Here is an 18,908-nt window from a genome sequence, read left to right as displayed (position 1 = left end):
AAGTAAAAAGAAAGCTCTATTTCTACACCTCTAACAAGGCTCAAAATATCACCTCCACCTTGCCCCCCTCTCTCCTCCTCAATAGCTACAGACACAGAAATGGCACATCCTAAGGAAAGCTCATTGTGGGACTGGCTCTAGTGGCTGGAATTCTGCACCAAGGCTGAATTTTGGGAAAGAGACTTCAGATACAGTATTAGGGGACCACTAAGGTCTATATAAAAGAGACTTCAGATACAGTATTAGGGGACCACTAAGGTCTATATAAAAGAGACTTCAGATACAGTATTAGGGGACCACTAAGGTCTATATAAAAGAGACTTCAGATACAGTATTAGGGGACCACTAAGGTCTATATAAAAGAGACTTCAGATACAGTATTAGAGGACCACTAAGGTCTATATAAAAGAGACTTCAGATACAGTATTAGGGGACCACTAAGGTCTATATAAAAGAGACTTCAGATACAGTATTAGAGGACCACTAAGGTCTATATAAAAGAGACTTCAGATACAGTATTAGGGGACCACTAAGGCCTATATAAAAGCATCCAAAGAGCACCATGTCATGGGACCTTTAATAATTCACACATAAAGCAATTCAATATGGTTTGTTATATTCCGCATTTATATGGTGCTGTATTATTTCTAGTCATTCGGTTAACTTTATTGTTATTATAAGTGCCACGGCGCATCATACCAACTGCTATTATTGTTATGAATCATATCATGTATTTCTGTATCAGTGTCTCTGTGTCCCGACCGGCAGCGGGCAGAAGGCCGCCCACTTAGAGCCGGGGTGGTCAGTTTCCTCGACCCTGTCGCACCAAATGCTTTTATTATGCTTATTATGCTCATTTTCAGGTTCATAATTGTATTTAGAGGTTATATCAGAATAGGTTTACATTATTTCTGTTGTACTGCACATTGCTGCAGCTCCTCTTTTCACCCTGTGTGTTGAGCTCTCTGTTTTAGCTACAGAGTGAGACATCTCACGTCTGTTCCATCTTTGTTGGGAGTTGCACATGCTCAGTAGCTAGGTAAGGACTACTAGCCAGTCAGAAGCAGAGTATGAGGGCCCTGACAGTACCTAGGTAAGGACTACTAGCCAGTCAGAAGCAGAGTATGAGGGCGTGCCATGCTAGCAGCTAGGTGAGCATTATAACGTTTGTCTCTGAAGTAAAGGCTGGACTACAATAGAGCTGTTTGGAGCAGTTGGTGAACAGTGTTTTCTGTTGGAGATGGTAAGTCCCTTTGGGGGAAATTTGGACTTTTTCACTTTGTAAACCTATAACGTTCACACAAAAAAAAAGATATATAACACAACAGAAAGAAGAAAAGCCAAAAAGCATAATAAGAGCACTTTAAGACATTTATAATCAGAGTTCAACTATATTGTACAAAAGAAAAGAAGCATCACATATTTGCTTGCTTGTGCATCACAGCTCACAAGTCAAATATTGTATGTTTTAATTTTTTTTACCTTTCTTCACAGGGGTTACGTTTCTGGATGTTTGTGACGCTGGAGGTTTGCCACCAGATGGGGTAGTGGAGGTTAGTTTGGAGGCGGCCGGCTTGACGGAGGCGGTGTAGGGGTTTTTAGGGGCGGCAGGTTTGGCTGCAGCTGGGGAGCTCTTGGCTGCGCTGCCGGTGGGCGGCCGGATCGCGCCTGTGGCAGGACGAGATGATGGTGCAGAGCCAATCGGAGGCCTGGAGAAATAACATAAAGAAGAAGGTTGAGAAAATGCTGAGAGGCATTGCAGCACAGATCTTGGGCAGAGAAACAATGCCGGCTAAGTGTGCATAGTTCTGTATAAATCATGAATATCGCTCTCTGTCTTTCCTCTAGGCTTACTCATTTTGTCATTCAACATGAGACAGACATATTCAAGGTTGCTCAATAATATGGTGATTTACAACAACAACAAAAGGATAAAGATTTATTAAAGGTGACACAAGCGTTAAAATAAATCCACAGCTTGGGGCCAACATCAGGCCTTTCTCTGGCTCTTAGAATGGTTGTGACAGGGAGCAAGACTTTGTCGAGTCATTCGTTAGTCACTTCTAATGCCAGAGGATCAGAAACCGAACAAACAGGATTGCAAGACTGAAAAACAATACATGTAGGGATAAGGAGAGGAGAGGCCGGTCTTAATGAGTGCACAAGCAGCCAAGGCCTTGACCTAAATAGACTTTGACAAATGTGGCAGTAGCCCAAAATACTTAGCCTAGAGTACATGTTCACACAGGAAACCCACGATTTATCACTAGGGCTGCAACTAATGGATTATTTCCATTGTCTTTTAATCTGTAGATTGTTTAGCTAGATTTTTCGAGAAATGGATTTGTTGTATGATCTATAAAATGTCAGAAAATGGTGAAAATGTGGATCAGTGTTTCCCAAAAAGCCCAAGATGATGTCCTCAAATGTCTTGTGTTGTCTTATTATCAGCTTGTTCAGTCATTTTAAGAAGTTACTGTTTGCAACAAAATGACTTAATAAATGACTTTTTGAGCGGTAAACTTGTCACGCATGTGCACATTAATTACTATAAAACACAGGTGGTTTAGCAGGTTCATAATTAAAAGACGTATGGGGAATTTGGGACACTAAACTGCACGTATAATCTCCCATATGGAATTTGGGACAATAAACTGCACGTATACCATTCTTTTATTATTACAATAATGTGTATATATGTGTAGATGTATTGATTTGTATGTTCTTTTGTTTTTTCTGTCAAAGCACTGTGTAAACTAGTTTTTAAAAGCTATACAAATTACAAATAAAGTTTGATAGATTGACTGATTATAAACAGACTATGAACGAATCTATTCTGTCTTTAGTCTGAAACAGCATCCGAGGCCCAGTTCCCTCCTCCACAGCCCGATGACAAACTCTCCTGAGGGCAACAGAAGTGAAGCAGTCTGGGAGGTGAGTCACGACGGGCCCCAGAGAGGCATCCCACCCCCAGTCAACCCTGTCCCTGATCTCCTGTCTCTACCCACTGCCCACAGATGGGTGGAGAAGGGGGGAGGACACTCAGGGGGGTATGCATCACCCGGCCTGGAAGCTGGCTCCTATTCCACATGTGAGCGAAGTAACCTACAGTACAGGCCAAAAGTTTGGACACACCTTCTCATTCAATGTCTTTATTTTCATGACTATTTACATCGTAGATTCTCACTGAAGGCATCAAAACTATGAATGAACACATATGGAATTATGTACTTAACAAAAAAGTGTGAAATAACTGAAAACATGTCTTATATTTTAGATTCTTCAAAGTAGCCACCCTTTGCTTTTTTTGATAACTCTGCAAACCCTTGGTGTTCTCTCAATGAGCTTCATGAGGTAGTCACCTGAAATGGTTTTACCTTCACAGGTGTGCTTTGTCAGGGTTAATTAGTGGAATTATTTCCCTTATTAATAAAAAAGCAAAGGGTGGCTACTTTGAAGAATCTAAAATATAAGACATGTTTTCAGTTATTTCACACTTTTTTGTTAAGTACATAATTCCATATGTGTTCATTCATAGTTTTGATGCCTTCAGTGAGAATCTACAATGTAAATAGTCATGAAAATAAAAAGGAAACTCATTGAATGAGAAGGTGTGTCCAAACTTTTGGCCTGTTCTGTACATCGAGTAGTCCCGACAAGGCTGTGGTGTGCAATCCCCTGGGCCCACGCTACACTAACGGCCTGTTTCTAAATAAAGAATTGGAGCGAGAACTGGCAGAAAGAGAACAGGGAGGTAGCGGGAGATTGAAGATGGCTGGGGCCGTGTTAATCTTTAATACTGAAAGGAGAACAGAAATAACTCGGCTGAAAACCGTGAGCTGTGTTTAAAAAGCAGACTCGTTGCGTGAGGGCTATGGAGCAGTGTGTGCTTTACACAACCTGGAATATGTTTTAGTAACACGCAGGGCTGCAGCTGATGATTAGTTTGTTGATTCTTTTCTGGATGAGTGGATGAGTTGTTTGGTCTCTATAATAGTTGATTGGTGGAACTATTCTTATCGGCAAAAATCCATACCGATAGTTTACTGCGCGCTGCACGGAGAGCACATGCTTTTTTTGTTTTTTGTTTCAGTTTGAATGAATGTCTTTTATTGACATCAATATTTAATTATATTTATATATTTATTTCATTTAGCATGTTTTCATGGTTCAATACAGTTTTTTTATTTTTATAATAAAGTTCAGCACTGTTTTACTTGGAGTGTCACGTTTGTTTTTATCCAGTATGAATTCTAAATACTATCGGTCGATTAATCGGTTATCGGCAAATACGGCCCAACCTAGCTATCGGTATCGGTAAAATCCACTATCGGTCGACCTCTACTCTATAATGTCAGAAAGATGTGAAAAATGTGCATCAGTGTTTCCCAAAAAGCCCAAGAAGACGTCCTCAAATGTCTTGTTTTGTCCCCGACTCAAAAGATATTCAGTTTCCTGTCCCAGAGGAGAGAAGACACTAGAACAATATTCACATCTAACAAGCTGGAATCAGAGAATTTAGACTTTTTTTTTTCATAAAAAAATGACGATTGCTCGATTATCAAAATAGTTGCCGATTAATTTAACCCTTCTAGAGTAAAACACTGTAATCTATGCAGCTCTAATTGACTGTGTAAGGGCAATACAGTAGTGTGTGCTAACCACAACCTGCAAAATGTAATGGAATAAGTTTTAGTCACATGAAATAAGATCAAAGCCAGGAAGCAACAGGTGGCAACAAAGTCAGGGTGTGGTCCCGTCAGAAGTCCAAACTAGCTTTTACAGATCATCCACAACATTTAGAATTGGCTTTGGGGCAATGAAAGGTGCGTCACTCGTACTTACTGAGGTTGTTGGATCATGTCGATGCAGTTTTACTGATCTTAAAAACCCAACAACCTCAGGTTATGGAAAACTACTAAAACGCTAATCGATGACACATTACTGGAAAATCAGAAAGGTTGAAAAATGCGGTTTAAAAACTTGTAAAGCCAATTTAACATAATTACGGGTCTTATTCTGGCTTGAGTCCATAAATACAGTTAATGGAAACCCGCACGGAGAACTGAAGGCTCCGTTAGCAACGATTAGCTCCGTTAGCGGTTAGCTCCAGTCAGCTCCGGTTAGCTCCGTTATAAAGATATGGAGTGGAGGTGACAACCAGACTCTGATAAAAGGCTTTCGGGGAGCTTTCGCAGCGGTGTGGCTGTGGTCCTTCTACGTTTTTTATTAGTATAGTTAATCCCATTGCAAGACCACCCACAGCATACTACTATTAACATAACCATAGCCTCTGAGCCTGAAGTGCAGCGTTGACGCTGTCATGCATGCGGCGCGAGACTTCAGAAGGGGGAGGGGCTAGAGGCAGAGAGACTTCAGATACAGTATTAGGGGACCACTAAGGTCTATATAAAAGACTTCAGATACAGTATTAGGGGACCACTAAGGTCTATATAAAAGAGACTTCAGATACAGTATTAGGGGACCACTAAAGTCTATATAAAAGAGACTTCAGATATAGTATTAGGGGACCACTAAGGTCTATATAAAAGAGACTTCAGATACAGTATTAGGGGACCACTAAGGTCTATATAAAAGAGACTTCAGATACAGTATTAGGGGACCACTAAGGTCTATATAAAAGAGACTTCAGATACAGTATTAGGGGACCACTAAAGTCTATATAAAAGAGACTTCAGATACAGTATTAGGGGACCACTAAGGTCTATATAAAAGAGACTTCAGATACAGTATTAGGGGACCACTAAGGTCTATATAAAAGAGACTTCAGATACAGTATTAGGGGACCACTAAAGTCTATATAAAAGAGACTTCAGATATAGTATTAGGGGACCACTAAAAGGTCTATATAAAAGCATCCAAAGAGCACCATGTCATGAGACCTTTAAATAGCGTAAAAAAATAACGAAACGCAATATGTGGCGGCCGGTGTTGATTCTGTGGCGCACCGCCACTGATTAGTCTATGTGTGGGAAACACTGGGTTATTTGTTTGTAAATGTGTTAGTGTTTATTAGAGCTGCAAAGATCAATCGATTAGCTGTCAACTGTTTTGATAATCAATTAATCGGTTTGAGTCATTTTTAATGAAAAGTAAGTAAAACTTCTGATTCCAGCTTGTTAAATGTGAATATTGAAGCTGTTCAGTTAAGGTAAATTAAGTTAAAAGAAAAGCTGCATAGTTCTCCTTTAACAAGACTTCAGTGTGAATCACCGCAAAAGCTCTGAGTCCTTAACTTAAATGGTTGAAGCCTTGAATGAGATGTGAAGATATTAAGCCTAAAACTGTCCGCCAATGAACAAGATGTTAAAAAGGTGAAATGAGAATAAGCTCTTGGGGAAAAGATTAAGTCTGTGGCGCCTGAAGTGGCGAGTAAAAGATGAGAAAAGGATTACAGGGAAAGGAGAATGGGGAGAATGAAAAGATACAGAAGCCGGGCATTAGAGATGAAGTCTGCTGAGAAGAATATAATAAATTAAAGGAAGATGGATAATCCAAAAAAGGCAGGACTACTTTAGAGAGGGCTGGAAATGAACCAGGCCACTGAGAAATGAAGAAAGAGGGAAGATGGAGAGATAGAAACCAAAGAGATCGGACAGAGCGGGCAGATAATGTCCATCCGATTACACATTATCCTATATCAATGTCCTCTTCTTAGTTATCAAAGAAGGCAGTCTTGCGCAGACGAAAACCTATTACAGGATTTAAGAGACCAGGCCGCAGTGAAATAAGTCTAGTCTTGTGTTGTCAGATCAGAAATTGTTTAACAACGCTTGGCCATGGTGACAGAAGGCTGAACACAGTGACGCATTGATGCTTGGATTGTTTTAAGCTTCCATTCATTCTGTAATTAAGCTCATTGTCGGGCTGAATGGCGTGGAAGCCCGTACGAGATGTTGTAGTCTTTAAACGATGCTGTTTTTTACTCAATGGGCAGCTTGTGGCTGTGAGCTGTGTTCATTGTTCATATTTTCACCACAGGCCCCGCTGAGAGAAACAACACCAAGAATCGGGGTTAAAGCAAATGTTTGGACGGAAGGCCCAGAAATGCACCGGAGCTGAAAAATCTGATGATGGTTAGTCGCTCAAGGCGCACAAGTCGACACACGGAAAAATACTTTACTTGGTTTTCGGTCGCCTGAGGATCATTAATAACATTCTAGCTTTATTGCAACTACACATTTCTTCAATCACTGGAGCCAGGGAAGGATTGCAGACTGCCAGTTGCCTGCTGGTGCTGCTTTGTTTGCGATACGACAAGAGTCAAGCAGGCGACGATTTAAATAATGAGATGCACCATGAAAGGAGCAAATGAGTAAGCAGGAGCTAAGCAAGCATGCAGGCAGGCAGACATCTTCCCTGCAGCAAAAGGAGACAAACCATGGTGGAAGGCCCTCCCCTCCTCTCCTCTCCTCTCCAGACAAGCAGCAAATTAAAGAGGATGCTGTGTTAATTAAGCACCAGCTGAACTTATTTTAGAAACCTAAAAAAATAAATAAATAAATCAGTTTAAGTGTACGCTATATTTAGAATATTTCCAGCGCTTTACCTTGCTGTCAGACAGCTCTTTACTCCTTTGACAAAAACAGTGATTTTACCTCTTAGAACACAGGATTGCTGGGACTTTGGTGAATCCAAACTCACCATTTAAAGTTTGCATATTATGCTCATTTTCAGGTTCATAACTGTATTTAGAGGATGTACCAGAATAGGTTTACATGGTTTACATTTTCAAAACAAACCACAAACCACAAACTAACTAACCGATTAAGGCAGAACAGCAACTCACATTTCTAACGATTATTTTCACGGTTGATTAATCTGTGGATAATTTTTTCGATTAATCGATTAGTTATTTTGTCTTTAAAATGTCAGAAAATGGTGAAAAATGTGGATCAGTGTTTCCCAAAAAGCCCAAAAGGTCTTGTTTTGTCCACAACTCAAAGATGTTCAGTTTACTGTCACAGAGGAAACAATCTCTCAATGCAAATCAAACCAGCTATTAGGCTAACTGAAATAAAACCATGCCAGTCTGTAGGTATGGAGAAGGGTATGTGATAATGTGGGGGGTATGGTGAAGGGTATGTGATGATGTGGGGGTATGGTGAAGGGTATGTGATGATGTGGGGGTATGGTGAAGGGTATGTGATGATTTAGGGGGTATGGTGAAGGGTATGTGATGATTTAGGGGGTATGGTGAAGGGTATGTGATGATGTGGGGGTATGGTGAAGGGTATGTGATGATGTGGGGGTATGGTGAAGGGTATGTGATGATGGGGGGGTATGGTGAAGGGTATGTGATGATGTGGGGGTATGGTGAAGGGTATGTGATGATGTGGGGGTATGGTGAAGGGTATGTGATGATGTGGGGGTATGGTGAAGGGTATGTGATGATGTGGGGGTATGGTGAAGGGTATGTGATGATGTGGGGGTATGGTGAAGGGTATGTGATGATGTGGGGGTATGGTGAAGGGTATGTGATGATGTGGGGGTATGGTGAAGGGTATGTGATGATGTGGGGGTATGGTGAAGGGTATGTGATGATGTGGGGGGTATGGTGAAGGGTATGTGATGATGTGGGGGTATGGTGAAGGGTATGTGATGATGTGGGGGTATGGTGAAGGGTATGTGATGATGTGGGGGTATGGTGAAGGGTATGTGATGATTTAGGGGTATGGTGAAGGGTATGTGATGATTTAGGGGGTATGGTGAAGGGTATGTGATGATGTGGGGGTATGGTGAAAGGTATTTGATGATGTGGGGGTATGGTGAAGGGTATTTGATGATTTAGGGGGTATGGTGAAGGGTATGTGATGATTTAGGGGGTATGGTGAAGGGTATGTGATGATTTAGGGGGTATGGTGAAGGGTATGTGATGGGTATGTGATGATGTGGGGGTATGGTGAAGGGTATGTGATGATGGGGGTATGGTAAAGGGTATGTGATGATGTGGGGGTATGGTGAAGGGTATGTGATGATGTGGGGGTATGGTGAAGGGTATGTGATGATGTGGGGGTATGGTGAAGGGTATGTGATGATGTGGGGGTATGGTGAAGGGTATGTGATGATGTGGGGGTATGGTGAAGGGTATGTGATGATGTGGGGGTATGGTGAAGGGTATGTGATGATGTGGGGGTATGGTGAAGGGTATGTGATGATGTGGGGGTATGGTGAAGGGTATGTGATGATGTGGGGGTATGGTGAAGGGTATGTGATGATTTGGGGGTATGGTGAAGGGTATGTGATGATTTAGGGGGTATGGTGAAGGGTATGTGATGATTTGGGGGTATGGTGAAGGGTATGTGATGATGTGGGGGTATGGTGAAGGGTATGTGATGATTTGGGGGTATGGTGAAGGGTATGTGATGATTTAGGGGGTATGGTGATGGTGAAGGGGGGATATGTGATGGGGGGGTATGGTGAAGGGTATGTGATGATGTGGGGGTATGGTGAAGGGATGTGATGATGGGGGGTATGGTGAAGGGTATGTGATGATGTGGGGGTATGGTGAAGGGTATGTGATGATGTGGGGGTATGGTGAAGGGTATGTGATGATGTGGGGGTATGGTGAAGGGTATGTGATGATGTGGGGGTATGGTGAAGGGTATGTGATGATGTGGGGGTATGGTGAAGGGTATGTGATGATGTGGGGGTATGGTGAAGGGTATGTGATGATGTGGGGGTATGGTGAAGGGTATGTGATGATGTGGGGGTATGGTGAAGGGTATGTGATGATGTGGGGGTATGGTGAAGGGTATGTGATGATGTGGGGGTATGGTGAAGGGTATGTGATGATGTGGGGGTATGGTGAAGGGTATGTGATGATGGGGGTATGGTGAAGGGTATGTGATGATGGGGGGGTATGGTGAAGGGTATGTGATGATGTGGGGGTATGGTGAAGGGTATGTGATGATGTGGGGGTATGGTGAAGGGTATGTGATGATGTGGGGGTATGGTGAAGGGTATGTGATGATGTGGGGGTATGGTGAAGGGTATGTGATGATGTGGGGGTATGGTGAAGGGTATGTGATGATGGGGGTATAAGGTGAAGGGTATGTGATGATGGAGGGTATGGTGAAGGGTATGTGATGATGGGGGGGTATGGTGAAGGGTATGTGATGATGGGGGTATGGTGGGGGTGATGATGGGGGGGGTATGTGATGATGTGGGGGTATGGTGAAGGGTATGTGATGATGTGGGGGTATGGTGAAGGGTATGTGATGATGTGGGGGTATGGTGAAGGGTATGTGATGATGTGGGGGTATGGTGAAGGGTATGTGATGATGTGGGGGTATGGTGAAGGGTATGTGATGATGGGGGTATGGTGAAGGGTATGTGATGATGATGGGGGTATGGTGAAGGGTATGTGATGATGGGGGTATGGTGAAGGGTATGTGATGATGGGGGGTATGGTGAAGGGTATGTGATGATGGGGGGGTATGGTGAAGGGTATGTGATGATGGGGGGTATGGTGAAGGGTATGTGATGATGTGGGGGGGTATGGTGAAGGGTATGTGATGATGGGGGTATGGTGAAGGGTATGATGATGATGGGGGTATGGTGAAGGGTATGTGATGATGGGGGGGTATGGTGAAGGGTATGTGATGATGGGGGGGTATGGTGAAGGGTATGTGATGATGGGGGGGGTATGGTGAAGGGTATGGGATGATGTGGGGGGGCCAAGGGAACTTTATCAGGATGCATAGTATCCTGGATCCATGGAATAACTGGCCTTTAAAACCTGCCTCTATGGGAATCTAACACAGGGGTGGACTGACTTATGCCCCCTCTATTTTAAGGAAGAACATTTATTTATTTATTTATTTACGATACATTATTAATTCACAAAGAAAAATGGTGTCCTTAAAGGTTGGAATTTTTCCTATTTTTTTTAATTAAGGCATTAAGATCAATTTCCTCTTTTTAGTCCACTTTAGCATGGATGTATTCACTCATGCTGTAAAATGAAGTAAATTAGTTAAAGAAGGAAGAGTTGAGATAATTAAAATAGGGCATGTTCAACAGGGGTGTATTTTTCATATGTTCAGCTTATGTTTGATAATAGAACAGCTGATATGTGGGTCTGGTACAGAAAAACATTTCTGCAGAACATAACCTTTGACTCAAACCTTTGTCTCACACTCAAACAGATGCGCCTCCTTCTGTCCATCTTTCCTTCCCTTTCTTTTTCGACTCATTCTCGCTAAATCCATTTGGTAATTGGCTCTGTGGCGGCACCATTATAAAATCCTGGCAGTGGAAGACTGCATCAAAGTCGCCTGCCACACCCAGGGCGGGACGGAGGGCGATTTACAGCCTGAACAACATCTCGTCTGCTTCGTGCTGGACCGTAAGAACAGTGTCACGCACACACACACACACACACACACACACACACACGCACGCATGCACACACGCACACACACACACACACACACACACACACACACACACACACACACACACACACACACACACATGCACAAACACACATGCATAAACACACACATGCACAAACAAACACACACACACACACACACACGCACACACACACATGCACAAACACACACATGCACAAACAAACAAACACACACATGCACAAACGCACGCACGCACAAACGCACACACAAACGCTGGCACACACACACACGCACAAACACACACACGCACACACAAACGCACAAACGCACGCACGCACACACACACATGCACAAACACACACGCAGGCACACACACGCACACACACACACACACACAGGCACACACACGCACAAACACACGCACACAGGCACACACACGCACAAACACACACACACAAACACACACGCACACATGCACACACAAACTCACGCACACAGCGCTGGACTATTACATCAGCAGTAATTTGTTACTGCGCGTGCACACACACACACACACACACACACACACACACACAGCGCTGGACTATTACATCAGCAGTAATTTGTTACTGCGCGTGCACACACACACACACACACACACACGCACACACACACACACACACACAGCGCTGGACTATTACATCAGCAGTAATTTGTTACTGCGCACACACACACACACACACACACACACACACACACACACACACACACACACACACACACACACACACACAGCGCTGGACTATTACATCAGCAGTAATTTGTTAGATCATGAGGAGGGTTGCATTCAATCCACGGCATTAAAAAGATATATCATCCCTGAGGAAAACAGCGTGACTAATGTGGGAACCAGGGAGGCTGGCTGGGGTGTGTGTGTGTGTGTGTGTGTGTGTGTGTGCGCACCTGATCGCCCGATAACGAGCTCATCCTCTCTCCTCCACCTTCGGTGGTACAATAAAAGGACTCGATACCCTTCCTCTGCCCTCTAATCCCCTACAGGGCAATATTTCTCTCGTCTTCACACAGAGACAGGGCTGGGTTGAAATAATCAATTCTCCAATCAAAATTCATATTTGTTTGTTTAAAAAAAAAAAATCCCGAAAACGATCTTTTAATATATGCCTTTTCACCATAGAGGTGGTGAATTGACCCGCCTTTTAAATTTATAATTTACAGCATACATTCTCAGAGAAACTCCTTCATATCCAAGCAAAATTGGTATTGTAACTGAAATTTCTAACCCTAACATAATTGATATCGAATCAGAAATGCTTAACCTCGTGAATCGGAATCGAATCAAGAAATCATTGGCGATACCCAGCCCTTCACAGGGAAGCCCTCGACACACACACACACACACACACACACACACACACACACACACACACACACACACACACACACACACACAAGTCTGTATCCCAATCTTTGTGGGGACATATCATTGACATAATGAGTTCCCTAGCCCCTTACCCTAACCTTAACCATCACAACTAAATGCCTAACCTTAACCCTTACCCTAACCTTAACCATCACAACTAAATGCCTAACCTTAACCCTTACCCTCACCCTAACCATAACCTAATTCTATCCCTAATCCTAAAACCAAGTCTTAACCCTCAAACAGACCTTTAAACTCGTGGGGTCCAGCATTTTTATCCCCACAAGGCTGTGCAGACCCCACAAGTATACTCTATTCTCCGGTTTTTGGACCCCACAAATATAGTAAAACAGGTACACACACACACACACACACACACACACACACACACACACACACACACACACACACACACACACACACACACACACACACACGCACACGCAATCAGCTTGCGCTCTCTGCATGCACACAGCCCTCTCACTCTGTATGCATCTCTGGCAGCAGTGATGGCAGCTCAGCGGGGACACATGCCTTATTCAGCCATGTAGCTTCCATACTCCACTGCCACCATTTTTGTTTCACTTCACTTTGCTGCATCCGCAGACGGCGAGGCAGGCAGGAGAAAGCAGCTCAGCGGCACGTGCGCACACTCACCACGTGCTCGACAAGTCTGCCTCCCTCCCCCCACTTTACCTCCACATCACGCTGAGAAATGTACCGGCAAACGAACACATGCTCTGCATCCTAATTACATGCTGCTGCACCAACTAAGGATGCTTACATTTACAGTTACGTTTCACTGAAGCATCTACAGCGAATGTTACTGTTTGAATGCTGCATACCGGTCCCAAATCATCAAAGCATCTCCAGACACAAATCGTCTTTGCAGCTGCCCAAGAAAGCCCAGAAATGGGTAAATATTATTCATGGACACAAGCTGACATCCCAACACAAATAGACATGATGTTCAAACAGCCCATAATGAGTTCTACTTTCTCCATTTGCACACTAATCAAGCTCAAATGGTCCCCGTCGCCAGTGGCATGCTGTGGGCAATCAGCTTCAAACAGCAGACACACACACACACACACACACACACACACACACACACACACACACACACACACACACACACACACACACACACACACACACACACACGCTCCTGTTCTACACGTATACACAGCTATACACACACTTCACTACACAGTTCGACATGCTCACTGACCCATTGCTGTTTTCGTAGGCAGGTAAAGTGCACTGTGTGAAAGGTGACAGCTGCCTTTCCTACAACTAAAAGCGTATGACTAAAAGTACACGTTTGATTTTGTAGGAATGTCAAGACGGGAAAAAAAGACTGACTTTAAGACAGCTGGGACTGAGTTTAATGACCACCTTACACCGAACGATTGAGATGACCGGAGCGCGCCACAACTCTAGCAAGACTCTCAGGATTACATTCCCATGTTGGAAATGTGTCTGCGACTGGAACGGGACTGATGAAGGCCTCAAGGAGCTGCCTTCTTTCTCCAACTTCAAAAGACAACTAAAAAAACATTTCTTATTAACCTATATCTGATATCAAACTGTTCTTTCATGGACTACTGGGATGTATGTGTATGATTGTATGTGTATGATATGTTGTGTATGTACTGGTGCGCTTTTTGGGTGCATTTACTCATCTGGTTCCAGGTGGTAGCTGTGTATTCTATAGTCTGTCCCACTACCCTTTCATGAATCATGGGCCCCCACCTATAAGCCTTTCTAGCTTCTTTGGGGGACCCATTCACTCTACCCAATTGATCTCATACCCCAACTGTATTATTGTAATGTTTGAAGTGGTACTGTGAATAAATAAACTAAACTAAACCGCTTGAAAAGTCGTTTGGTGTAAAGTCAGCATTAGCTGTGCATTACGTCACAAAAACAGCCAGCCAAAGAACGAGCCATAATAAAGAGTCACTGGCTTCGTCATTGTTCACCGAGTCATTTTTGCATCAACGACTAAAAAACCTAATTTAATATCGCTAAAACCTCCAGCTGAACAGGAGGAAAAAAACACTTGGGAGTGGCCTTAAATTAGATTGCTGTCATTTAGTGAACCCGCCTTTTCTCTGCTCTTTTGGCTGGTTACTGGAATCTGCTGCAGATGGAAATAAATCTACTCAGCCTTAAGAATAACACTGAGTAAATTAAATCGAGGTGTGTGTGTGTGTGTGTGTCAGAATCAGCGGAAGCAGGGTGCGTCTGATGCGGCAATTAATGTTCCTCTACCTCTGTACCACTCTGCTGATAGCAGGCCTGAATAAAGGACTGAGTGAGGTTGAAAAAGGGCAAAATCTAATTAAAGCAGGAATTTATGGCCCTGTCGAAGCACATCAAATACACAAATGCATTCGTGCACACACACACACTTAACAAAGTACGCCTGCAAGGGTACGTGGTGCTGTCAGAGGAGCCTATCGTCAGTAACGGTTATACCTCTCTCGTGGGGGATTCATATCTAGGTCTACTGCAGATAAATCCTTCTCCGGGCATCTGCGTAACACATTTTACTGACTCATGCGCTAACTACACAAAATACTGCATCAAAAGTGAACTTAGCTACACACCAACAATCCGATCTTAACCTGATTACAGCGTTAGCCTCAGCTAGATTTCAGCTCAGTCTTTTGACAAATGAGCTCATTAGTGGTTTTACTGAAACGCCCGGCGAGTCCCTTGACTAGTGTACTACGAGTAAAACGAGGGCTGCATGTGGGAGCACGAGCTGGGCATCGGCTTTACTGATGAGGGGTGAAAAGAGGCTATTGATAGGACCCATACAAGCTAATTTTGTGCACGACTTGGACTCATACAGTTCAAGGTGTATCACAGGGTGATAAGTGTCTATTACATTACTCTATCACAGTGTTAAAATACTGTTTGAATAATTTCATTATCAAATGATAGACAAGACCACTGAAATTATATTATTTTACTTGAGAACCCGACAAGGAGGCCTTCTCCGCACTACAGAATAGTACAGACAACGACCTAACGAAAAGCTCTCTACAGCTGCTTTTTATAATACAGAATGAAATGTAATAAATCAGAATACAGAGTAGATGTCGTCAATTGTTATGTTGTCAGAGTCGATGACGTCTCGCCTGTCTGGTCTGAGAGGGCCCGTATGCCCCCAGGAACACACCGTGCTTAGACAAGGACACGCAGTGGCTCCATGGTATCTTGTTTGGAGTACTCAGTATTATATTATTCTACACAAACAGAGAGAAAGTATGTAAACATACCAACAGTTAAAATAACACTGACTACGTTTACATGCACATAATAGTCCACTATTATTGAGAATGTGAAAATATTTCGGATTTGATACAAGTCACGTAAACGGCATATTTGGGTTTGATATATTCAGAATAAGGCTTTTTTTCTGAATATACTGTTTTCCGATTAAGACATGTGATATACTATGGTATTATTCGGGTTTCGGGAGTCTCAATCAGGGTTTTTACCGCTGTTTGTGACAGATTACTAGCCTAGAACTCTAGACGCAGCTTTGAGGCAGCAAATGTAATTTGCAGCCAGGGTCGGTGTAGCAACTCTCCGTTGGTTTGCCAGCTGGAAAAACCAAACTCTAGTCAGGCCAATCACATCGTGTATAGAGTGGGTGGGCGGGGCTTATGGCTGCTGCGGCTGCTGGTGAACAGAGGTCTTCTGGAAGACTCGGAGTTCAGCTTTTCTTTGAGAAAAGAACCAAAAAAAGGCTCTGAAGTCATTCTTAAAAAAGGAAGATGTGTTGGGAGTTTAAAGTTTAACCTATCAGCTAGCTTTGCTCTGATTGGTTGGAGCGCTAACCTATCGCGTGCAGAGGGAATTTGAAAGACAACAGTTTATCCCGCCGCCTCGGATTGAGCCCTGACCAATGGTGAGTTCCCAGACCTCAACATCTGGATGTGGGTCTGGCTGGTCAGGCTACCAGTTTGAGGTCTCTCGCCTGTTGACGGCTTACGGTCAGCTCTGTGGGTTGCTATGGTTGCTGTACACAAACCAACCAGCCAATAGTTTGCAGATTTGCAAAAGAAGGAGAAACACTACTACTACTACTACTACTTTTAAACATTATCAAAGACTTCATATCAACAGGTTTTTGAAAATATCCAAACATCGCAAAGGCAATGTTTTCAAGCAGGTGTTTTAAGGAATGAAAGAAGGAGGACTTGTTTGTCAAACAAGTCCACCACCGGTGGAAAACTTTGGAAAAATATCCTATTTTTGCACGGCTGCATGTAAAAAAGTGGAATATTAGTGGAATATTCACTTTCATTAGCCATGTACAGAGCTTAGTCAAACATGTAAACGTAGTCAGTGTGGTGTGGGAGTGCTGATCTTAAAGTGATGGTTCGGAGTAATTTCACCCTAGGGTCCTTGGGGCACCATGACCTCGAGCCAAACACCCCCCCAGCAGCTTTTTTTACCTGGGTCTAACATTGGGAGAGTTAGCGTTATCAGCTGAATAGCTTAGTGCAGGCGCTAATGGATCAAACTGAGCATTTTGTAAGTAAAGGTAAAGATACTTTATTTGTCACATACAGTACAGGCCAAAAGTTTGGACACACCTTCTCATTCAATGTGTTTCCTTTTTATTTTCATGACTATTTACATTGTAGATTCTCACTGAAGGAATCAAAACTATGAATGAACACATATGGAATTATGTACTTAACAAAAAAGTGTGAAATAACTGAAAACATGTCTTATATTTTAGATTCTTCAAAGTAGCCACCCTTTGCTTTTTTTATTAATAAGGGAAATAATTCCACTAATTAACCCTGACAAGGCACACCTGTGAAGGTAAAACCATTTCAGGTGACTACCTCATGAAGCTCATTGAGAGAACACCAAGGGTTTGCAGAGTTATCAAAAAAAGCAAAGGGTGGCTACTAATAATGCCCAAAATCATACCAAACTTCTACAAGTAGTACAAATAGGTTGAGTACTCATAAAACAATGGATTGGAAAGTTTGTAAGTACACCAGGAATTTATTTAAATAACACTTGCCTGCTGGCTTCTGCTCTCTGCTGCTACCGGCAGTAAGACGAGCGCTTAGGGACCGTCTACAAATTACAACACCGAAAAGAGATACAACAAAAATATGGTGAAATTACTCCCAACCATCACTTTAACTCTTAATAGTGTTGATTTGCGTTTGCTGATTTTGCTGTGTGGCATTTTAGAGTCAAAGAAGTGGTGAGCGGTGTTACATGCTCCACAGAGAACTGGGTGAACACGTAAAGTTCGTCAGCAGTTATGAATGAAATCACCACGACAGTTCATAATCGTCCCACAATGAGCGCTCTGTGCTACAGCGGTGATTACTAACATGCCCTTGTGTAACACTTCCTAATTAGACGTTTGCACATCAACCATTGTATAAAGCTGTAATCTGTGTGTAATCTCAACAATCCAGCTGCTGCCCGTGGATCGTGGAGTGTGTGTCTGTGTGGGGGTGACCTAAGGGATTTTGGTGTGAAATGCCTTGCTGTCAGGAGGAAGGAAGTGGCTGGCAACTCAGTATGAATGTCATGTTAGTCTATTGACAATGACTAAATAGAGAAGAATAGCAGAAATTATACCTGCGATGGCTTCTTTTAGCTTTAGTGTGTTACGCAAGTTTATTCCATACCTCAATCAGTGCTGTCATCTACAGTACAGGCCAAAAGTTAGGACACACCTTCTCATTCAATGTGTTTCCTTTTTATCTTCATGACTATTTACATTGTAGATTCTCACTGAAGGCATCAAAACTATGAATGAACACATATGGAATTATGTACTTAACAAAAAAGTGTGAAATAACTGAAAACATGTCTTATATTTTAGATTCTTCAAAGTAGCCACCCTTTGCTTTTTTATTAATAAGGGAAATAATTCCACTAATGAACCCTGACAAAGCACACCTGTGAAGGTAAAACCATTTCAGGTGACTACCTCATGAAGCTCATTGAGAGAACACCAAGGGTTTGCAGAGTTATCAAAAAAAGCAAAGGGTGGCTACTTTGAAGAATCTAAAATATAAGACATGTTTTCAGTTATTTCACACTTT

The 18,908-nt window shown here is 42.8% G+C and overlaps 1 protein-coding gene across 4 annotated transcripts in view; it reads right to left on the bottom strand.

Annotated features, from left to right (window-relative positions):
• prr36b (proline rich 36b) overlaps positions 1-18,908 on the bottom strand; it is a 73,712-nt gene that overhangs the window by 13,950 nt on the left and 40,854 nt on the right. For all 4 annotated transcript variants that reach the window (XM_028600133.1, XM_028600134.1, XM_028600136.1 and 1 more), the window contains one exon: positions 1,483-1,709. In XM_028600133.1, the coding sequence (XP_028455934.1) occupies positions 1,483-1,709 (227 nt within the window). The remainder of the gene's footprint in view (positions 1-1,482; positions 1,710-18,908) is intronic.

This window comes from Perca flavescens, chromosome 15, assembly GCF_004354835.1.
Source record: "Perca flavescens isolate YP-PL-M2 chromosome 15, PFLA_1.0, whole genome shotgun sequence".
Classification (NCBI taxonomy): domain Eukaryota; kingdom Metazoa; phylum Chordata; class Actinopteri; order Perciformes; family Percidae; genus Perca; species Perca flavescens.
The sequence above is the reverse complement of the archived record's forward strand: the minus strand, read 5'-3'. Positions and strand labels throughout refer to the sequence as shown.